This window comes from Triturus cristatus, chromosome 8, assembly GCF_964204655.1.
Source record: "Triturus cristatus chromosome 8, aTriCri1.1, whole genome shotgun sequence".
NCBI classification, from domain to species: Eukaryota; Metazoa; Chordata; class Amphibia; order Caudata; family Salamandridae; genus Triturus; species Triturus cristatus.
The window spans coordinates 1151158005-1151183128 of NC_140591.1; the positions used below are offsets into that span (position 1 = coordinate 1151158005).

Here is a 25124-nt window from a genome sequence, read left to right on the forward strand (position 1 = left end):
ATAGATAAAATAACTATATTACATGTGATAGATAAATCATGCACTAATAACCTATAAAGGACATCATCAAGAAATATAATAGTAGTGAATAATCAAAATCCATAACCTAAATATTAGCCCTAATAAAAGATAAGCATGAAAAGTTAATACTGAGACATTTTGATGACTAATATATGTAAAATGCTACAGAGTTGTGACTATCTATTCATGAATACAGGAAAATAAATGTAACCAATAAAACAGCACAAAGTTCATCTATATCTGTCAATTAGAGAGACATAAGCAAAAGTAGCTGCAACCTATGGCTTAATAAGTTATATAGGAGCCATGACATCAAAATTATTCCTCATTAGAGGCAGACTTTAGAGAAGAACGGGACTTATCTCGACGTTGTTCCAGAGTTAAGGTGGAGACAGTATTTAAGGTGGAAGATGTATCATCTTGACTGCGAATAGACCGTTCAAATACTCTGCCTCTTTAACGGGACTCATGTAGATTGCGACGCATGTCATCCACAGATGTGGGAATAGCTTGAGGATTCCGAGAAGGAGCAGGGGTAGGAGCAGACTGCGTGTCCATGTCTTGAGATGTCATGTCAACCAAAAAACGTTGTAAGTCATCTGGATTGTAGAAGTCTCTGGTGTCCCCATTCTTAGAGACTCGAAAGCATGCTGGATCAAACAAACCATACTTAATGTCCAAGTTCCTCAATTGAGGTCTCATGGAGAGAAACGCTTTCCTTCTTTCATTGGTGTCACGGGAAAAATCAGCTGCCAATCGTATTTCATAACCGTCAAAAGAGTAGGAACCCTGAGTACGTGCTGCTATCAGTAGTTGTCGAACTTGCGCTTGCCTTAGGAAACAAGCAATAAGGGGTCTTGGACGTGTGTTTTTACCGTGCCGTGGAGGACCTAATCGATGTGCTCGCTGGATCTCAAGCGGTGGATCGAACTGAATGACAACTAATTTCGGGAGTACATCACACAAAAAGGCTCTGGTATTCTGGTATTCTGGCCTTCAATTTTTTCTGGAAATCCAAAAAAACGAATATTGTCTCTTCTGCTGCGGTCTTCTAAATCCACTAACTTACTACGCAGAAAAAGAAGTTCTTCATCTCTAGACTGCGTTGAAGCAATTTTATTTTCAACAATTGTCAAACGTTGAACAAGACCCTCCGTTTTAGCATGGAATAGTGCTATGTCAGCTCGTATTGATTTAGTTTCTGACGTAAGAGATGAAATGTTTATATCCATGTCTGTTAGCCGACTGATTGTTGAAATTTCTTGGAAAAGATGATCCATGGCAGCATTGGATACCGCCGAGGAAGTATTATGTGCTTATTAGAAGTTGATGCAGTGGAGTTTTTCCCAGACATCTTGCGTGGTTGTTTTAATATATCAGCAAATAAAAGTGAATGAGAAGGTTTGTTTCCACTCTTGTTATTTGACATTCACTTCTAACTTCAAATGTTGGGGAATATTTAAAACTGCAGACAAACAACCCTTCAAGTAGAGCGAATGTAAGGCACCAAGATGAGTAATCTTCAGTTGTGAATAAATAAATAAATATCAGAATATTAAATGAATTAGCACTTAAATGACATATGAGCCAGATTCCACAAAGCAAGATATAGTCAAGTGCTATTGGAGTCAAAAAGCATTGAGGAAAATAGTGCAGCAGTTTTATGTAGATTAGTAGAGTAAGCAACCAGTAAGCCTGCAGCTGAAAAATCTCCTTATTTTAATGAAAATTATCATGAGAGAAATAGGTTGCGTATAAATATTGATGATATCATTTGAACATTTTGGTAGAGCATGAAAAGCATGACCAACAAAAATGAGCTCTTAAGCTGATAGACATATGTCTAAATAGAATATTGTAAAGACTTAAGTTGTGAGGGGAAAAAGAAATGAGGAGTTTGCGCTATATGAATAGCATCGATGCATATTGATGTACATGCAGACAGCATTAAACCTTTCAGGGAATGCTGAAAAAATCACTGCAACAATGATTACCCTCACTTTCTGTCAGTAACAATCCTCATGTGAGAGAAAAAATGCAGATTGCGCAGTTCTGCACTTTGATTATGTTAAACCTCAAGTGGAGTCGTCATTCATCATATATAAAATTTGAGACCGGGAATATTACATCCGGACTGACGCCTGCAACACTTGTAGCCCAATTAGCAGGTAAGCAGTGAATATAATGTGCTATCAACTCACTTCCTTTTTTAACACATGTCTGTACACCGATTACTTTTGGCAAAAAGTAAAGCTGCCTTTTTTCATAAATAAAGATTGTTTCTTATATCCAGGTTCACATTGTTCCATTCTTAGTCCATTTAGCAGAGGAGTCAGCAGGAACACAAGTCACACATGGTCCAGGGAACATAAATTATTACTGGGCCCGACAGGAAGTTGAAGCAATGTTTCTTATTTCACTGAAGCAGTTGAAAAAAGCTTAACCTTAACCCAGAGAACATAAATTACTGCTGGGCCCGGCAGAAGTGTATTGAAACAATGTTTCTTGCTTGAAAAGGAACTGAGGAAAAATTATTAAAAAGTCAACTTAATAAAATGAGAGGAGCACTATTGCTTAAAAATGTTGTATGAGCAGTCTTGTATAATAAAAGGGAATTGTGACGTTGTTTTTTCCTCAGAATACAACACTTCAGTTATAGATGATTATAAAAAGGGCCGGTTTACCTCATAAAGAAAAAATGTTTTTGACCGGGAATGTTGTCTCCAGCCGGTGTCTTTGGAGTCACAGCCCAATTAGCAGTGACGTCATCGGGAGTTCAAGTTACGCAAGCACCGGGGAGCCTAGGATTCTGCTAGGCCCGGCAAGCCACAATGTATCCACACCTCAGAAAAGCCAGTTAGAGATGGTCTAGCAGGACGGAATTTTCACAGCTGACAGCTTCAATGTTCCGATCACTCAGAAATGCCAAAATAACATCCTTAGACACCTGCAAATAGATGTTCAATCCATTTGATTGCCGACCCAGAGCAGATCCTCACAGTTAGGAGGCCATCTTCCTACGTGGCCAGACCACGCCCCCCCAGGCCAGGTCTTGAAGGAATTTTACTTCAATGTTGCCAAATATGACATTGTCTGCACCTAAGAGAGTATTAAGGATTTTCATTTATTTTAAAGGTGATATATCTTGTCAATAGGAAGTTAGCAGCTGGGGCTCTCGGTCTCTTGACCTGGTGTCACTGATCATGACCACTTCTCAAACATCTGACTCATGTAGGAAGCTCAGAAATGTCTCTCTTTTTCACTGATTAATGTCTGCCCCTCAGCTTCTTTCAGGTTTTCTTTCAAGGGTTAGTTATAAAAGTATTCAAGCTTTCTCAGTTTAACAGTGACCAGCTCATTTGATAGTATGCATGTGCTAGCAAATACCATCCTGGTCTCTTTTGACCTTTGTATCCCTATATTATATTTGTTGGCATTTTTATTTATTGTCATGATGCATTTATGTGCAAACTAGTTCAAAATATTGCAGCTGGTCAGCCTTAAGCCTAACTATGAAAGATCAGGTGATGCCTACCACTGGCACCTGCTTTCATTTTATGAGGCTACTACGAAGAGCTTTTCCAATGCTCCCACTTGCAATGCGCAAGACCCTCGTCCAGGCACTGGTGATTAGTCATCTGGACTATGGCAATGCAACTTCTGGCCACGATCAATGAATCTCTCTTGGAAAAACTCCAGGTGGTTCAGAATACAGTGGCTTGCCTAATTCACAATCTATCGGCAAGGTCTGCCCGGCTCCTTTACTGAGGGCACTATAATGGCTGCCGATGAGGAACTGATTTACTTTCAAACTCCGCTGCCTAGTGCATAAAGTGCTCAATGGCAAGGGACCCAGATACTTGATGGAAAAACGTATTCCCTATCGAGCAATAAGGTTTCTAAGATCTACAAACAAATCACTACTTACTATACCTCACATCAAGAAATCCCGATCAAGAGGCCTAGCATTTACATTTCTAGCACCCCAACTTTGGAACAAACTTCCCCTACACGTACGAGAATGTACTGCCCATCACAATTTTATGAAATTACTAATAAATGAACTATTATGGTATCCTAGGCCACTGTCGACGTCTTTGTTCCTGCTGCGCTGAGATATCCCTTTGGGGTGAATCATGCGCATTATAAAAAACAAAATATTTAAAAAATTAGGGTGTGTGGAAGCGTGTTCCAGTACTATCATTGCTGGTGGCAGATAGCTAAGTGAAGAATATCTTTTTATTGCAGTTGTGCTTTCATCTTGTAAATCTGACCAGGTTTCTAACTTGGGCAAATTTACTGATTGAGCTGAATGATTGTTCATCTAGTCAAGTTCTTCATTGAAGGCTAGTGGTAGCTAAACCTTTACGGCACAGAACAAACAGGATTAACGTAGGGCAATATCTAAAGTGTTCATGCAGTACCAAAACAGTTACAATTCAAAATGCAAAACAATAAACATCCCAAGTTGAAGTAGGAAAAATTTAGTAAAATTTAATAGACCACATGACATCCAACACGGGAACTGGAGATACAATTTCTTTTTTTTATTGTTGAGTATAAATAGGAATAGCGCCAAGATGCATAAAGTGACTGTTATAAATGGGGTCTATAGTTGGCAGAGGTATGCACCCTGTCCAAGTAGGGACCACCACTTTAGTCAGGCAAAGCACTGGAGTACCTTTGCTGCTGGTCCAGCCCTTTATTTTTATACTTTAAGCGTTTGTAATTTTTTTCTTTGCATATTTCAACTGTTTGCAAAAACATAAATACATACAGAAAAAAAAATTGCATGGTGCCAAGTTCTGGCCTATTGGCTTTGCCAGTGCTTATTTAAATAAGCATAGGTTAGTGATTAAGACTATCTTTACACCTTTTTTTGGAGATGCATCATTGGGCCTTGCTGGTTAAATATGCCTGCATGGAAAAAAAAGTACTTCACTGTTCAGTACAGTTAAACATTTAATAAAGAGCGTTATCTCAAAATACTGCTGGGGCCGTAAATTAGACAAACTTTTGTTTAGCTGCGAAGCCTGGTCAGATAAAATACTGCTGGTGTCTACACATACCGGAATTATGAATTTGGGGGCTAACACCATAATTCTGCAGTTTTCCCAGATACATTTTGACAGGTAAAACTTGCTGAAATTCGTCATGGGCTAAAAATGCCCAGTAAATATTTGTGTAGTAATCGCTGTAACCAGCATGTAATTCCTCATTATCGGGGATAAAACATAATTGGGAGCTTTTTATTGCATCTGGTGAATTTTGACCCAGTGGGGTCTGAGTTCATTGGGGGAAATAAATATCTGCCCAAACGCCGGCACCTGTGAGGAGGACCGTAATCTTTAGACATTGTTTATTGACGACTTTAAAGACGCTTGAACAGTAGTGATAACATTTATTTGCAATGTCATGAATCGGGGAGTTTTTGAAAAATACTTTGTAAATAAAATGTGTAAAATAGGATGATTGGGAGTGTCATTACTCTAACATGATCATTCAAATATGTGTGTGACAGGGTAATTAAAAATTTCATTAAACACCTATTCTTTTATCATAAATGTAAATGTTTTGAAAATGGCAGTGACTAACATGGTTTTAATTCTTGTAAATTACTTCTTGTGGTTTGTCTTCTTTTTATAAATACGATAATAGGTTTATAATGCGTGCAGTTAATATTAATTACCTAAATTCCAATTCAGTTTTATGGCAGAATTAGTCCATTGATATGTCTGTGAGTGGAAGTGAAAATACATTATTTCAGAAATTTGTCAGAAAATGTAAAAATGAACCATTTCAGACCTCCAATCTTATTTGTTTGATTATTTTGCAGGATAAGGTTACAATGGCATTTCTGGTCGCAGTCTGCATAGCCCTGCTATGTTCTTCTCTATTCAAGGCAGGTGAGTACATGGTTGCACCAATGCACACAGATCTCAATCACTCAAGGTGTGTTGTATTTTTCGCTAACTAGTCCATTTTCTAAGCTTTGTTCTATGAACATGTTCATGTTGCAAAATGTCCAAGATTGGCACCTTGTAAAAACTGAAGGTCTTCCTTGTTTCTATGTTTCTGGTGACTCATTTGCACCAGCGGCGCCTGTTGCCTCAGCATTACAACTCAAACATTCCTCTTGCCCTTGCTTAACCTGCCATCGCGGTCACTTAAAGATCTGTTCAGCTTATGCTGATTAATTCTTAGCCTCAGCATTGACTCCTAGAATACCAAACATAAGCATTGCGTTTAGGTAGCCAACACTTGCGTCCCAAGAAGAGGAGATTGAGAGTAGCTTGTCGCTGTCCTAGTTTGCTAGTTCACGGTTTTCAAACTTTTTGACCACAGAATAGATATTCAGCAAAGTCCCTGATCTAAAAAGGTATTTATAATGTATTTAATTCAAATCAAGAATATTAATGCACCAACTATATTCTTGAGCTGATATCACCATAAGACCACTCTCTACACTTTTACCTTTATGCTGTCAAATCATTAAAGTCCTTAAAATTATGTCTTTCCTGTGGTTGCAATAATAAAGGGAGTTTTGGCACTCGCCTGTTAGAACACGTCCAGGCTGATATGTTATGAACCACTTCCCTCTGTTGTGTTTTGGGAAAATATTACCTATTAAAGATGACTTACTTTCATTGAACACTAGTTAGGACGTGTTAGACCTGGCATCCTTGGCATGGTTCTACCCTGACGTTTTGCCTTCAACCCTCCTCTTTTGCTACCTTTGTTTTTGCTGGCATTAAGACTCTGCACATGTTACCGTTGCTAACCAGTGCTAAAGTGATTGTCTTCCCTCCTTGAAACAAGGTAGAATTAGCTTCCACCCAATTGGCACATTTAGTTTACTTGTACATCCCTATTAAAGTGGTACTACATGTACCCAAGGCCTGTAAATTGAATACTACTTGTGGGTCAGCAGCTCTAGTTGTCCTACACACTTAAGTAGCCCTTCAGACATGTCTCAGGCCTGGCATTGTAGCCTGTATGTGCAGTTTTTAAACTGCCATTTCGACCTAGGAAAATAACCTTTTTGCTAGGCCTGAACCTATCTTTTTAATACATATGTTACCCCTAGAGTATTCCCTGTAGACCCCAGAGGGCAGAGTGCAGTGTATTTAAAAAGTAGCACGTATACTTTTAAGTTTTACATGTCCTGGTAGTGAAAATCTTCTAGTGTCGTTTTTCACTACTGCAAGGCCTCCCTCTCCAATAGAATAACATTGGAGATATCTTATTACATTTAATAAGTTGCTATTTCCAATTGGAAACTGGTAGAAAAGTCGAGTTTGGTGTAAAAAAAATGTAATTCATCTTTAATGGTGAAGTCAGATTTATAATCACAGTTCTGAAAAGTCCAGTTTTAGCAAATTAACCATACTAGGGCAACCCAATCTCCCCATGTGGACTTGGGTATTAAAAATCACATAAATACTATTGCCAACAACGGATTCATTCTTTGGCAAATATTGAAACTACTATGTTAATTGTTCAGGATGTCTATACATGGCATTGTAAATATGTCAACTAATCCCTTGTGGACACTTAGTATTTATGTGACTTTTAGAAAGTTCCCATTTTCTGGTCCTAACAATTTGGCACCTACAGCCTGTTCGTGGGTCACATGACTAGGTGTAACTGGCAGGTCGTCCTTGTGTATTGCTCCTAGACAGTGAGACACAGGGAAGATAATTGTTGGCAGGATGGGCCACTCTGAGTTAACGAGGGGGAGGAGCTGTCACCTACTTACACAACACAAAGGCACTGCCTGAGTACTCTCACAAAGGGATTGTCACTATTCTCTTGTGACCCCAGACATGCTGAGGCCAGGACCGGGAGGTATGGAATGCCTGACACCTCATGGGGTTGGAAACCTCTAAAAGCTTCCTCAACTTCAAAGTGGGCACCAGGCATAAATATTGGACCTCAGACCCCAACTCTACAGTACACCTCTGGACTGACACTCTGTTGGACTGCTACCTGAAGGACTACTGACATGCTGCCTGCTGCTCTCTTGCCTGGATGAGAAGGACTGGACCTCCATCTGTTGAATCCAGGACCCCAGAGTGACTCCAATGGCTAGTTGGCTGGCCTCCTGACTAGAGCCTCAGGGACAGAGGGCTCTAACAACCTTGAAACCAGCACCTAGGTTCTGTCATTTGTGAGTCCTACCTTGCCAAGTGGTGCCACCTTAGTCTTGGACCCTTGGAAGTGGGACTAAGGTGCTTTTCCAGCTCACTAGTGGATTCGGCAGAACTGATGCATCTCCTCTGCTGCGCAGCCCTGACTGGAACCAAAGCATCACCTGTGCTGGATGAGCTTTCCTGATGCAAATACTTTGCATTGCAGCACGCAGCTCCATCGGGAACCACCGCTGCGCAAGGCCTCCCTGATGCAGGCCCTCACATCGCCAGTCTCTCGTCGACAGCAGCCATGATGATGACGACGATGACACAGGACTCCGGATCGCAAGCCTCACAGCTTCTTCAGATCCAGCCGGTGCGTGATGCATCCTCAACGCAGAACTCCATAATGAAAGCCCCCTTGTCGACAGCCTCCTTGATGACTACACAGGCCCTAACATCAAATCCTTGCAGCTCCTCGGAATCAACACTGCGTAATCATCGTTGAATAGGAGCTTGTATCACCTCGGCTGCGTGACACATCCTTGATACGGGACTCCGCAACTCTTCGCAACTGAGGTATAAGGTACTCTTGTTCAGTGGGAATAGCTAGGTCCCTCTAGCCAGCCCATACTCCATCGCGGTTGGCCTGAAGTTGTGACTTTGTCCCTGTCTGGGGTGACCAGATAACAACAGTTTTGTTCTTTTGGCTCCATTTTCACTTAAATGTTGAAAACTCCATATCTCCGTTTCTACTGATTGGCATTTTGTCTTGTTTTATTTATTCAACTTTACTCAATTTTTGGGGAATTTTTCTTGTGTTGTGTTTTTACGTTATTACTCTTTGGAATTTTGCAGAAATAAATTACTCTAAGTGAATCCTGACTGCTCTGTACCAAGCTACCAGAGGGTTAAGCACAGGTTAATTTGGGGTGTGCTTCTGACTTCATCCTGATAAAGGTTGTGAATGCTGCTTGAGTAGGAATTTGCCCCCTCAACCAGTAACCTAGTTTCTTACAACATGAATGTTCCTATGTGCATGGTCTAATTTTCCCACAATTCTTATTTTGTCAAACTTGATTTCCATAAATGTCATGCTAGGGTTTATTCTTGTTTTACCACTTTCATTCTCATGTTTTTAAAATTGTGTATGGGAGGCCTGTTTGGCTGTTGCTCTTTGTCAAGAAGCTTCATGTCTTGCACCACAAGGTTTCAGGAATAAAAATGCCCAGCAACTATAGTGCTCAGTCTAGACGTTATGCTCAATACTTGAGTGACATCAGTGGTTAAAAAATATATATATATATTTTTCAAACCACAATTTTGTTATTTCTAACAGCTTGAAGTAACACCTGTTGCGGTTACCCAATTGAATGGTACAACATTTTCTGACCATGGCAAGTTGCACACTGCAAGAATTGGAATGTCATAAAGTGCACCGCCAAGTAAGTCCCTGGTATTGACTCAAGTAGTCAGTCACACCCTGGAATTCGGCAGTGTATTAGGGTATAATTCCAGCAGTCAACAGTTCTGTGTTTGAACTGTTGCGATCCTGTCATTTGCCTATGTGTGCTAGTGCTAACTGTGTTTATAGAGCAAGCTTGAGCTCTCAGAATTTGTTTTCAGATGCTTGAAAACATGAACTGCTGGCCAAACTACAAGTTTGTTACCACATGCATGGTTAAGAGAAAGCATCAGCCCGGATATACTACTGGCTATTCTGGAGGGTTTTAAGATATCTACGGTTAACCGGGCCGGCAATAGATTTGGGGCGGGCTTGTTGTTATCGTGAGAGAAGGTTGGGAGATCTTGTGCAAGAGAATTGAGAGATCTGGCCTGCTTGAGGCACTGTCCTTGTGCATCAAAACTTCCCCCACATCCTCCATTGCGGGATTACTGGTATATAGACCCCCTGATTCGGTATCGGCCTATTTACTGGAGTTGTGTGACATTATCGCAGATCTCTCACTGAGGCACGCCAACTTTATAGTCCTCGGTGTCTTCAATGTCCACATGGACAATGACAACTGTCCTTTGGCCTCTCAGCTGGCTGATACACTCAAGGGGTTAAACTTGATGCAATTGGTATACACACCCACCCACCTGGCTGGCCACACGCTGGATCTAATTTTTTCAAACAATTCTACACTGAAAGTAGAAGTCTGTATTCCTCTAACCTGGACGGACCACCGGCTAGTCCCTTTCAGTTTGACTAACGCTTTCTGAAACAATAATACACTGTCTACATATGAGGAAAGGAGAAATTGGAGGAAGGCTCTCCTGAGTCTATGGTTCCAGTATTACAGAATGCCCCTCCTCAACTCATGGGAAACCCCTGTAACGATGCATCTGTTTTCAATTGTTGGGTTACCTCAGGCCTCGATAATGTTGCGCCTATTAAGACTATGAAACTGGCTAGGAATCCGCCCTCTGCCCCTTGGTTTACTACAGCACTCCGCTTGGAAAAAAGCTTATGTAAGAAGCTTGAGCATGCCTGGCGGAAGACCTACAATTCAGAGGCCAAGTGTGCCTACAAAGCAGTGCTAAAAAAATGTAATGGGCTGAAACGTAATACAATCAGGGACTACATTGCCAATTAAATTAAATCTTCCCATAACTCTGTCAAAGAAGTTTTTAAGATTGTTCAGGGCTTCATTAAGCCACAAGCTGTGAAGAGTACCATTGCTCCTTCTGCCACCCTATGTGAACATTTATCTAGCTTCTTCTAGGAGAAAGTTCTGGCTATTTACTCCTCTTTCACATTGACGGGGTCTCCATCCATGACGTTACCCTCACTCGACCACTCCAATGTATGGTCCGAATTTTGCCCATTCTGCCCGGAAGCATCCCTTCTTGAACTACATAAAAATAAATCTGGCTCGCCCCTTGACCCTTGCCCAGCTAGATTTTTCAAGCTGCTGGCCCCTTGGCTTCACCCTCAATTAAACCCCATGTGGAATTTGTCTTTGATAATGGGAAGCTATCCCTCCACTTGGAAAAAGGCATACGTCCTTCCAATCCTCAAGAAAGAGGACACGGATCCGGCTGAACTTAAGTACTTTAGGCCTATCTCTCTCCTGCCAGCACCAGCCAAAATCCTTGAGAAGGAAGTTCAAAGGCAGCTTCTGACTTCCTGGAGGCTAACAACTATCTCGATGACTCTCAGTCTGGCTTTAGATCAGGCTATATCACAGAAACTGCCCTGCTAGAGGTGTCGGAAACCATATGTGAAACCTTAGACCAAGGCAGCTGCGCCATGCTTGTGCTGCTGGACTTGTCCATAGCTTTTGATACAGTATCTCACTGGATTCTGCTGGAGAGACTGGAATGCCTGGGAGTGACGGGAACCACCTTAGCCTGGTTCTGCTCGTTTCTCTATGCCCGGTCCCAGCAAGTATTTAATTGCCCCATTTCTCCGCTTTTAGGCCGCTCGGAGTTCCCCAGGGTTCTGCTTTGAGTCCGACTCTTTTTAATGTTTATCTTACCCCCCTTGCATAGCTGGTCCAGCAATGTGAAGTGAGAGTGGTCTCATATGCTGATGACTCTCAGCTGGTGTTTTCTTTTAAAGATCACGCTGAGGCAGCATTCGATAATTTCAAGCACTGTTTGAACAACATTTCTACTTGGATGACAGACAGTTGCTCGAAATTAAACACCGATAAAACAGAGGTATTGTTTTTCAACCAACCTTCTCCTCCACAATCCACTCTCTGTTGCTTCAGCTAGAAATCTGGGGTTTAGATTTGATTCCAACCTCTCAGGCAAGGCCCAGATATGCCAAGTTTACTCATATTGTTTCTGGAAACTGAAAGCCTTGCGGCGAGTCCTTCATCTCCTGCCTATGGATTTCCGTAAAACGGTGGTTAACGCATTAGTTACGTCTGAGCTTGGTTATGCTAACAGCCTGTACCTGGGTCTCCCAGCTTATTTGATTAAGAAATTGCAAACTATACAAAACGCTGTGGCTAGGCTCATTAGAAATGTACCTCTCCGCCACCACATTACCCCCCATCTGCGCAGCCTTCATTGGCTGCCAGTCAAAAGGAGAATAGAATAGAGTTCAAAGCACTGTCCTTTGCTTACAGAGCAACAAGAAATATTGGCCCAGGATACTTGAGGCAGAGACTCCAGAAATACCACCAGATCAGGGCTTTAAGATCGAATACCCAGGTATTGCTCCGGATTCCTTGCTTTGCAAAAGCCAGGATTGGCAGTCGAGCTTTCTCAGTGAGAACAGCCTCACTCTGGAACTCGCTACCTGACCACCTACGGAAGGCTGAGTGAGTCAGAACCTACGTTCAGGAAGGCATTGAAAACCTGGCTTTTCCACCTACCTTAGTCTTCCCCCCACCCCCTCCCTTTTTTATCTTTCTGCTGCTGCCGCTGCTGTCGCCGGGACACCACAGTTGAAGGTAGCCGAGCACTGTATAAATATAACTGATGATGATGCATGGGGAAACAAATAAAAGAAAGCAAAATAGTACATGTCCTGGAAAAAATGTAGATGTTTTGACCTAAATGAACAGCAAATAAACAGAAATTGAACTTGTAAACTGCAATGGGTCAAAGTAAGAAGAAAGGAGCCCTGCACCGAAGAAGGTCCACAAAGTATGTTCATGTGTGAAAAACGAATACTGAAACCCCTCATGTAAATGCGACACACACAGTATTGCAAAACAAGCGTTGAAATGTATAAGGCAGAGTTCATAGAAATAGAAATAGTACTGAAGCATGTGAAATGGTACTATTTTAATATTCTTACATTAAAAATTATTGTTCACTGTAAATTCAGATGAGTAACTGCCAATAGAAATCATTTCCAGCAGTGAATTATTCAAGTAGGTGTGATGGGTACTGGTGTAATTGTATGCCTTTAGGTTTTGTCCTGTTCTCTGCCCACCTAATGCCTACTGATCCTATCCTTGCAGAAATGGCATAAGATGAGACTATGGGGCCTGAATTTGAGCACAGGGTGCACAGGCCTGGTTTGCCGCTGATGTGCACCCTCGTTGTATAGACTGCTGATCATGCACCCCATTACCAATCAGCAAGAAGAAATGGCCTGTGCACTGGAGAGTGTGCCTCAGAGGATCAACTTCATAAGAACTTAAAATGTATTCACGTCAATGACCTGGTTGTGCCCATTACCTTTCAGACATTGTGTCCCAGGTGGCTTATGCTTGGCTACATTTGTGATAGGCTTCTGAAAATCAGAGTGAATCTATTTAGCCTTTTGACTTAAGGCGCTTTAAGCTTACGTGCCCTGATATTGCTGTTCTTCTAGGTTGCTTGCTTATGTTATTCACTATGGAGTAAATAGTGGTATTATAATGAATAATAGCAGAAAGGACAGCTACTTCCTTTCTGATATTTTAATTAGTCCATTGTACTTCCTTGCTCAATTTTATAAAAAAGAGTCTCTTAATACCCCATACATAAATCCTTCTATAGGGGGGGTTATATTCCATGTGTTTTAATTTTCTTGCTGGAAGCTGTGTCCTTCTCTAATAATTTACTAAAATAAATCTTGGAGAAAGATCAATGCTTGCAGTGGGATATTAAGTATCAGCAATAGACGTGAGGACACAGACGCTGTGAACTATGGATGAATTAACATGATGAAAGAATACTGGCATTGGTTCTTTGAGCAAGATTGGTTTGTGCAGCATATACGATTTAAATAAAAATGTTTTGTAAAAGTACACTAGACAAACTGATTTTACTTTTCTGGGCCAAGTGCAACAAATACCCAATGACCTGCAGAAATCTTGCTGCCCATTAATCTGCTAGTAAAAATAAATGTTGATAGCAGGATTGGTGTTGAGGGGACCTTGGTTGAACAGGAGGCACAGCTGATGGCATCTGACAATGGCCTTAGTTACTGTGTCTTTGGATTTCAGCTTTCAGTTAATGATTGAACACTCATTATGCAGATTCCTAAATATATATCTGTGCCCTCATAACCGGCCGGCAACTGTGTCTAATGCTTTTGGTCTTGCACAACCAAGGATACACCTCTGTGTTTTATCCTTTTGAACTTTGGTCTGCAGATGGTTGTTGTGTTGACTGGACATCCATTTGTGTTGGAGTACGGTGCATAGTCTATTTTTGCACGTGTTCTAGGACATTTTCCCAAAATATTTTGAACGTGGTACATAGAAATGTAAGTTTCATGGTGGCATTCACTGGTATCCAATGGTGTGCTTTTTAGGCAGGTTCCATGCTTTCCCTTTTCTTACGGTGACGGACCAATATTGTCTCATTTGTAATTCTGATCTCTCAGTTACTTTTGGGTGAGCTAATTTCACAATTACAGTTGACCTTGTTAGCACCCCTTTGTACCCTTTTTACTCTGCTAGGGTGAATTCTAGAACCTTCCAAAGCAATGATAGTGGACCCCTCACTTTTTGGGCTTAGATCGAGGATGTAAATAGTGCTGAACGCCAGGCAAATCGGATTGTATCCCTCGCTTATCCACAAGTGGTAGAATTTCATTCTTGGTGTTAAAGTTCTACAGACAGACATTTCCTAAGAAAATCTGTAATGCTATTTTTTTCATTTCTCGTAGTAGTAGATGTGGCACTCAGTAATGAGGGTGAACGCAAGGCACACCTCATGAAACATTACTACTTGTGAACTTAATGAACGCACAGTTGTTTTGTTGACTTCCATTGCAGAGGAACAATATTATCCAGCGTAAGGATGTATCTGCGATTCAGGCCTACTCTGTTGTTTTTACCTTCATTCCGTGGTCTATCTATAATATACATGCTGCCTATAGGTCCAGTAGAATCAGTGCTTCATTACGGTCTTTGTCTAGGGTGAAAAGATTCTCACTCATGAATGCTACAGAAGTTTTCATCTCTCTCATGGGTCTGAATCCTGATTGGCCGTTATAGTGATCCACTTATTGTTGTTCCGCAAGTTCCTGAAACTGTATAATGACTTCTTATCCACAAATTTGTTTAGGTTATAAAATTTGAAATGGGTTGCATTTGACCAGGACTTTTGGGCTGCCTATTGCTACCTTTTGAAGGAGCATGTTTGAAACAATCCGGACTACCACCTTATTAGAGATGCATTGATGAAGTTTTCAAGGTAGAGCCAAGTAGTTGGAACAATATTTGATTCATGAAGCAGGCTCCACCACTATGTTTGACGTTTTGAATTGTGTGCTAGCTTCCTCATCTCAATTTACATCCTCCTAGACACTGAAAGAGTACAATAAAGAGTCCATTGAAGGCCGAATGAAGGGTGTGTGGAATGGGAAGTGAACAGGATAAACTGCATGTCATTGTTCATGTCCTCAATTGTTTTTTTTGTTTTATATTGAACAAAACAAAGGTAGTTTCCAAAGTGTTCTTTTGTAGTACATGGACTTTTTAAAATAAGCACTCAAGTTGGAATGTATGCATATGTTAAGTATTTCCCACGGTTGTTTGGTTGCCTCTTCTGATGCTGCTGACAAAGTATAACGTTTTAATCCTCTTCAGTGATCTTTTCTCACCTAGTGATTGAAGCCCGTGTGTGATAGATTGTGGGAGTGTAATTTTTCATGGTTCCATCCCTTACTCTTCATGCTGGCAGGCTCCTTCCATACCACTCCTTGTGCTCTTGATGAGAAAGAAACCCATTGCAAAATGTGAATGGTACATCAGATTGTAGGAGTTACTTATCCACATAGATAGGAGTTAATTTATTTATTAAGCAGGGATTATAGAGCACTATGCAGTGACTTGAGGTAACTTAGGAAAGTTTACCAACCAGTTTGATGACTTAATCAAAATCTTCCTCAATCTAGCAACCCAGAGTTCCTTAAAAATGATCCTTTTGCTGACCAAAATCCTTTTAAGGCCTCCAAACATGCTTTGAAAACAACAAACAATATTAACCCTGCATGAGATTGAGAAAAGCCTCTGCATCTTTCCAGCTGGACGCTCCTCCACATGCACTCCATGTTCTAGTTTAAGACATTCTCTTTCTGCTCTGTTAACGTTGTCTACGTTTGCGACCCAAATCAAACCCTCCTGCTAACTTGTTAGTAAAGCCTTTTCCAGCCCCTCACATCACTCTATTTCTACGGCTTCCCTTCACTAGCATTTAGTCCCTGAAACCTTTAAAATATACAATCGCTCTTGCCTCCTGAAGAAATCCAAAGCAGATTCCATGCACATTGACCTCCTACCCCATTTGAGATCTTCACTCTACAGCATGAGACTTGATAGGAAGGTAATCAGATCACTCCATGTCAGTTCAGAGGTTCATTAATGAGACCGAAATCCACAACGGACTAGAGTGAAACTGTGGAGGTGGTTTAAAGTCACAGAATACCTCAGGCACATCTATTAATGGATGCAATAATCCTGTATGTGCTTTCATTGAAGTTTGATTGAAACATTGGTGTTGGGGGATGCTGAGAATCCTTTTGCAATTCAATGTGTCGTATTTCCTTGGAGACTCCTTGACTCCAGTTTAAAAAGGAAAGCACTTGACATAATCTTCTCCTCTAAGCTATCCTACTCAAGTAATGTATTGTGTAGTAAAGGAGGAAATGTTTTTTTTCAACTTCTTTGTGTTCCAAAGGGTTCTCAACTCCATTACTACTCAGCCACAGTGTGAGCAGGTGGCTACTTTTCAGCGTCTGGTTTATGGCAGCATAATGCATACAAGACTCCTAAACATTCTCCTGCCTGTTAAAAAAAGGTATCCAGCCACAGTGTGCCTTATCATGAAGAAATAAGAATACTGAAACAAAATACTATATGCTCAATATATTTCCACCCGCTTGAACATAGTATATACAAATAATATATAATAAATCAAATTATATGGTTAATGATTGTTAGTATCTACTAACAAAAGAAAGTAAGGTATCTTAAAGTCGCAATTTTTATCAGATTAAAATCTATTTGACAGAGTAGCAAAAAGCACCTTAACTTTGTAAAAACTGCCCTCACCCACAGCGTTTTGTGACATGCTTCATCATAGGGCTGCTGCAATGCCTCAGCGAAGACCAACGCTTGAGGCGGAGCAATAAGGTGGGGTAGACAATACAAACAAATAGAAAAAGAAAAAAGGATCCAAAAAAGGTGCAGATAGTGAATCTTAAAACTAACTAAAGGATATCCTAATAACAATGTTATTCTTGGATTCCCTTGTCAGGATTAAAAAAGGTAATTTATACCCTGGATGGTGGTGAAGTGAGTATATTATGCACTCTACACCCCTCCGTTCTGCATAGAGGTCGACATGTTTCTGCCGGAATCCGTGTCTCTACCAGCATTCATCAGAACTATAGGATTCCTATGCTGAAATTCCTTTCTGTTCATATACCCCTAATATCTTAATATGATCAGTATTACTCCACCTGTGTTGGGTGGTGTAGTCCAGTACACTTACTCTTATTTGATATCTGTAAATGGAGAGAATAAAATACAAGTGAAGAAGGTACGAGCATAAATAAACAGACAAACTGCAATAGTGATACAAGTCATTAAAAGTGCTATATATGCTTGGAAACAACCCAGCCACGCACTACCTTTACAACACAGTCATTACATCGCAACATCCTTTACATCGCATGTCATTACAATGCAGGCATTACATCGCATGTCACTACAACGCACACCATTACAACGCAAGTCACTACAACGCAGGCATTACATCGAAGTCCTTACAATGCATACCATTACAACGTATAGTACCCTTACACTATCCAACACTTATGCTACTGTTGCACTCACTGGAGTTAGAATAGTAATTATTACTCCTACACTATCCACCACTTACCCTACTGTTGCACTCTCTGGAGTTAGAATAGTAATTTTTACCCCTACACTATCAAACACTTATCCTACTGATGCACTCACTGGAGTTAGAATAGTAATTATTACTCCTACACTATCAAACACTTACCCTACTGTTGCGCTTACTAGAGTTAGAATGGTCATTTTAACCCCTACACTATCCAACACTTACCCTACTGTTTCACTCACTGGAGTTAGAATAGTAATTATTACTCCTATACTATCCAACACTTACCTGAAATGCAATGTAATGGTATGCGTTATAATAGTATGCATTGTAAAGGTATGCTGTGATGTAATGGAATGTGTTGTAAAGGTAGTTTCTAAAAATGCGATGTAGTGGTATGCGATGTAAAATAATGCATTGTAAAGGATGCTGCGAAGTAAAAACTGCATTGTAAAGGCATGCGATGTAAATGTATGAGTTGTAACATCATACATTCTATATGCTACCTATTATTCTTAACCTCCTCTAGTTCCACATCTGCTTTATTCCTCTTAATTCCCTTTTTCACTTGTACACATCTGTTCACCTTAATATTCACAAACAGTAACAATACACAAAGAGAGATAATCACTAAAGGTCTCAAGATACTTTCAACAGTTCCACTCCCTAAGTTTCCAAACCATCTGCGTTTTTTCAGAAAATCCATTACCTATTGCTTCCCAAGCACCTGTTGCTGTTAATCTTTTCAAATCTTTCTTCAGGTCAGTAACGTTGCTAATGTGTTTTGTCAGGTCCGTACTCTTTTCGAGAATGTAAGTGCAACTTTTAACATCCAGCAGACTCTGCCTTCCTACGCAAGAAGGATGTCTAAAGCAAGTCGATTTTGCAAAACCATTGATCTGATGGCAACCATTTCAGTATCTATAACTAAGAGTCCACCAGCTGTAATAGTAGATAATTCAACAGTAGAAGGCTTTCAAATCTTGTGCGAGTTGAGTATTGCTCCTACAGATGTAATCAAAGCACCATAAATGTCACCTACTATTTCACTAGCGCTTGCTCCTCTTTTTTCCTCACATGATTCCCTAGTCGAATGATCAATTTGTCCAGCATGATAAATCTTTGGAAAAACTACTCCTTAATAGCAAGTACCATACCATCTCTTTGGGAATCTGTAAAATTTGCGTTGGTGTTCATGAGTTTTCTAGTTAAACTTTAGAAGATTGCAGCACAGTTATCTGCAGCTAGTTTCTACTTGCCCAGGCAGCAAAGTAAAGTTCAAATGTCTCTTTCAAAAAGTTGTTGAATTTCAAATTCTAGTAAATGTGTAGTTCAGATTCCCTTATAGTCACTTCCAGAACAAGTTAAGTCAGTTTGTTTAGTAGCAATGCAATTTCAAAACTCAGTTCAGCTACAAATTTCAGTTCAGGGAGGTCCAGGTGGATGCAAATTGTTATAGCAAAAGGTGTGAAACACTCTCTCCCAATCATTTGATGTCAAGTAAGTCTATTTAGGTGAGGAGTACCTCTGGCAGGGTACTCGTACTCTCGTTGACCTCCTCACTGTTAGCCCTTCTTCTTCACTGTCACTCAGGCCAAATTCATTGGTACCCTCTGGGATGGTACGTGGTGCATGTACTTCAGTCAGACAGCGTCTTCCTCGCTCTTGTCTTCCGAGCCATCGGTCTCCAGATACAACTCACATTACTGTTGCACTAGGTCCTTTGCCGGGATCTATGCTTGGAGCAGTCAAAGCTAGTGGATGGGACCCTTCTGTACCAGTAACAGTTGACTCTCTCATACCTTCCCGCAGGCCAAACGAGTGCTGTCCCAGCTGCTTGCTGATCCCAAACAGCTTAACTAACCTCTCCCCCTGTCTCGCTGCAATCAACACATCAGGAACAGGTGCTGTTATATCATCAAGGGGACAAGGGACTCTGCGAGTATGTGCAGTGTGTACCCAATTTGGTAGATCTCCACACTTTACAGAAGTAGTGGCAACCAGTGTTACTTGGTATGCGCCACGCCACCGAGGCTCCAAGCACAACTTGTGTACATGCTTCTTCACCCTAACCCAGTCGCCCAGACTGAGGTCATGCCACTTGTCCTATTGAGTTGGAGATGTAGCCTCTCCAACCTGGCAAAGCACAGAATTTACCACGTCATCCAGACCTTTACAGTAATCAAGACTCATCTGTAATGTTAACAAATGAATTGGCAGGCACAGCTGGCTGTCTTTTGGCACTCCCCATGGTGATTTCATAAGGTGACAATGCTGTCCTCCTGTCTGGAGTACTTTGCAGGTTCATCAACACAAGAGGCAATGCATCCGGCACTCCAGAGATGTTAAAGCAAACACTTTAGCCAATCTGGATATCAGCGTGTCATTCACTTATTCCACAATGCTGGTAGCCTCCTGATGGTAACTGCAATGTAGTCTCTGCTCAACCTGTAGTGCTGCACATAACATCTTCCAAACCTCATTGTTAAAACAAATTCATCTGACTGACTCCCGAGAAGTTCGGAAACCAAAACGCAGTATTATCTCCCTCAACAATAGCTTAGCCACTGTGAAACTGTCTTTTCTCCTAGTCAGCTAAGCTTCCATCCATCGTAAAAAGATTCACACTATCACTAGTTAATATCTCAATCCATTGCACACTGGCATCTCTATTAAGTCCATTCTGTTTAAAGGACCTCCTGGCCTCCTTATGTGACTCATGATTACAGGGGTTCTGCCTACATTCTGCTGTCGGCGCACCACACATCTGTGACGCAAACTTTCAGCCGTCAATCTGAATCTGGGATTAAACCAGTTTTGCCTGAAAAGGCGTACCATTTCGTCTGTCCCTACATGTGCGGGACTGTGGTAGTGTCTTGCTATAGTCGGTAACAAACTGTCTGGTAACAGGCCTTCCATCAGTTGAAACCCAAATCTCATCCTCACCCCTTTACCTAGCTAGTCTACTTTTGGCACTTCATCCTGCAATCTCTTAACTTCCTCCCACGTATCAAGAGCAGAAAACAACAAATTGAAATCTGTGACATCCAAACTTTCATTGACATATTCCCCATTAAAAGTGCAAGAATGCATTGTGCAATACTGTGCAGTCTCGTTGTCATATTTGTTTCCCACTGTCTCATAGCCTGTGCCCCATCTATGAGCGGCACTCTTCACCACTGAAATTTGGGCAGGTAATTGTAGGGACTGGAGAAGATCTATCACACTCTCTCCATTATGGATTGGTGACCCAGAAGAGGTCATAAATGCACGTTGGGACCATAACTGCCCAAATTCATGAACGACACTAAAAGACGTACTGACAGTTAGTGGAAATTGTCACTCTTAGCTCATCTGAAATGCAGCAGGCTCTAGGAAGAACCATTGGTTTGGCCACTTGTGCTGAAAATATGTCATCAAGCCAGGAGGCTTCGACCACACCTGAGACGTTGCAGACTGCATATGCAGCTTTCAGCTTTCTATCATGATCTCGTAAGCAGGACCCATCAACAAACCGCATATGATCTAATTCAGGTAGTGGCACTTCTTGTATTTTAGGTATCTGCTTTATGCATAGTTTAGCAAAATCTAGGCAGTCATGATCTGCTTCATCGCTCATGTTCAGGAAGGGGCAACAGGGTGGCAGGATTCAATATGGTGCACCATCTAAGGATGACATTCTCGGCACCCAGAATAATTTGCTCAAACCTGGTAAGCCGGCTATTGGTAAGGTGCTGTGTTTGACTACGAGTCAACAGTGCTTCAACTGAATGGGGAATGAAGGCAGGCAAAGTGTGACCCATAGCAATGCTGTCGCACTGTTTCAGGGTCACAGAAGTGGAAGCAATGCAACAGCTACTTGGCCAAGAATGGCAGAAAAATACACCACTGGGCTGTGAGCATTGCCCTGAATTTGGGTAAACACTAAAAAAGCACAGAACTCTCTCTCACTGAAAAACAAATTATTTAATATAACCGGGCATTTCCATGCCTGGGGTGCAGCAGATATATCCTTGCAGCTCTGAGAAGGCACACATGCAGCTGTCATTCTATGGTACCAGATCTCACATGTCTTTGTGTGTCAACCTTTGAAGAGGTTTGGCTGTCAGAGAAAAGTTGGGAACCCACTGTCGCCAGTAGCCCACCATTCCCAAGAACATTCAGGCTTCATTCTGTGTTGTTGGCGGATTCATTTTCCGAATCACTGAGATTCTCTTGCTCCTTTCTCAATATGATGTCCTAGATACAGGATTTGTTTTTTGCAGAACCGCAATTTGGTCGGGCACACTTTATGTCCAATCTCAGCTAAGTCATTCAGTAAAGCAGTAGTGTCACTTTTGCAAGCCTCCTGCGTATTCAACACCACCAACAGGTCGTCGATGTACTGGACTAGAACCCAATGATGAGGCATCACTAAAGGCTCTAGATTCTTCTTGAGTATCTAATTGAAGATAGAGGGACTCTCCGTATCCTTGTGGGACTCGGCACCAAGCCATGCCAAGACAGCTGCCGAAACAGAAAGCGAAAAGAAACTGGCTATCCTCATGCAATGGTATAGAGAAGACGGCTTGGCACAGATTAGTGACAGAGAACCACTCGGCCTCACATGGAATCTGAAACAAAATCAAAACTGGATCCAGTACCTCAGGACAACAAGGAACCACTATTGAGTTTACCCTTCGCAGGTCTTGAACTAGGCAGTACTTGCCATTGGGCTTTTGCAAACCTCTGATGGGTGAGTTACATGAACTCCCCATCATTTCTTTTAGGATACCTTGCTCGATCATTGAGTCTTTCACAGGAGTAATCCCATCAACAGTTTCTGGTGTCCAATTATATTGTGGGATCCTCAGGAACTCAGAATTTGGCCTCACAATGATGAGGATTGGTTCAACACTTTTGATAAGTCCGATGTCTTTATCTGAAAAGTCCCAGACTTCAGGTAACACTGAGTCTCTCAATTCCAGGGGCAAATCATCATTGGTTACCAAGGACACATCACAATATCTGATCTCTATCTGGCAAGTTTGAATACAATGTCATCATCATGAGTATGGAACTCAATACCATTTAGGGTACAGTAAATGGAATCATTTAGCTTACATTAAAGGTCTTGTTCAAGGAAATTGACAGGACTGGAATCACACAACTAAATTTGGTAATGATCCACAAAGGACTCTATTTTGACAGGTACAGCTTCTAAAACTGGGCTAGACATGTGTTTACTTGCAACTCATACAACTTGGATTCTTTCTCCCGAGAGGAGCAGGTTAGGAACCTCTGCTATTTTTACAGTAGAGCTGGTAGCACCAGTGTCAATGAGGAATGAGACAGGATTCCCATTTACCTCACCATCCAGCTATGGACCACTTTGGTCTAAATTTAGGTTGATCCAAGTTCACAATCCACCTCCCCTCTCAGGCTCCGTCATTGCGACAGGTGTGAGCTGAAATCATCTGTTTGGAGCATGGAATATTGTTGAAACATTCTGATTTACAAAGGAGTTAGAGTTTACATTGGGAACCTGATTAGCTTTGTACCTTGGAACATTTGTGACATTCATATTCTTGTTGTTGTTGAGGCTTGTGGGACTTGCATCACTTGAGCTTGGGGTACATTGGGATTTTGACCTCTTTGTCTCTGAACCTGTTGTGCCTAAACCATATTATTTCCCTGAGATTGGGCAAATCTACCATTCTGAACCTGATTTCTATTAGCCATGTTACCAATATTAAATTGATATTCGCGTTTCCAATGCCCCAACCTGCCGCAAACGTGGCAGATGTTAGTTGTCTTTAAAGTCGGCACATCAACACCCCGTTCTAGGATCATGTGGAATACCTCGTCCTCTACCCTGCGGCTGATACCCTTGCTGGTAAATCCATTGAAACCTTGCATCATGGGGCCAGAATTATCAATAAACGGCTGATTCTGATCTCTTTGTGCAGCCTTCGTTTGGGCAATCATCAACTTTTCTTTCAGCTATTTATGCTTCATTTCCAAGTCATCGCTACAGAACTTTGCATACCTCAGGATTTCATCGATAGGTTTACTCTGCCAACAAATTTAAATGTTGCTGAATCATAGAACTAACCTCCAGTCTCAATCCATACACAAATCTGTTTACAAAATGTCTCATCTCCTTTTCTGCAATAGTCTCTGTTACACTAAATTGCTTGAATACATGCAACAATCGTCCATAGTAAGCATGTATTGACTATTTTGAGTCTTGGGCCGTTCTATCAATCTTGACTTAATCTCTTTAGGAGACGTTTTATTTTTCAGAAATATAATCACCTGATTGTATTTCTTCATTACCAATGAGAACGGAACATGTGATTCAGGATGTCTCATTGGCTCCACTTCAGGCCTATCCACAGAAACCTTGCATTCAACCACAAATCAACTGGTACCATACTTTCAAATAGGGTATCCAAATCTTCCCATAAAACGTTAAGAAATTTTCACAAATCGGTCAACCAGTATATACCATTTGACTGGATTTTATCTCAATTTCGGTAAATCATTTGTGAAAGACGCAAGATCAGACCTTCTCCATGGTATGTGTACATACCCTCCAGTGTCATGTTGTTTCTACAAATCTGCAGAATCTGCGTATTACTTGGATAACATAAACTAAGGGATTGGTGTCTAAACTGATTCCAGACACCCCCACAGGATATGTTAGCTTGAAGACAAGCTAGCTTGCAGTACCACTATAAGCCAACGACCCTTACCAAGGAGGGAATGGTTTTATGCCAACCACTGAACTTGACAACTCTCGAACCCCTCGGGGATCGTGGAAACAATGCAGTACTTTTCTCTCAGTCACTCGTGCCTACTTATTCTCAGGGAAACACACAGAATGAACAATGGAGATGTTTTTAATAAGTATTTATTGAACCAGCGTCATTCTACTGTAAAATGTATTTGCTGTGACAATCATTAGACAGACACATATGTAAATGATTACGAGCACCAGCAAAGCGAATAAAAAGTAGAATCCTGCCATGGTGCTAAAACAGTGAATATATGCAGGCATATCGATACATGACATTAACTGGGGGTTTTACTAAGATGTGAACCCTAGCTTAGTATACCTAAGAGTACCTAGCATGTATGTAGGTGTGTAGCCAAGAATCCCCCTAGAAAATAACCACCCCCATTACCTGATGGGAAAGGACAAAGGAGCCCATCTTGGTCTTGAGGTGGGCAACC

The 25124-nt window shown here is 41.2% G+C and overlaps 1 protein-coding gene across 1 annotated transcript in view; it reads left to right on the plus strand.

Annotated features, from left to right (window-relative positions):
- LOC146805524 (interleukin-1 receptor type 1-like) overlaps nucleotides 1-25124 on the plus strand; it is a 356975-nt gene that overhangs the window by 18680 nt on the left and 313171 nt on the right. Inside the window, exon 2 of the mRNA XM_085623806.1 lies at nucleotides 5858-5927. Coding sequence (XP_085479932.1) covers nucleotides 5858-5927 — 70 coding nt within the window. The remainder of the gene's footprint in view (nucleotides 1-5857; nucleotides 5928-25124) is intronic.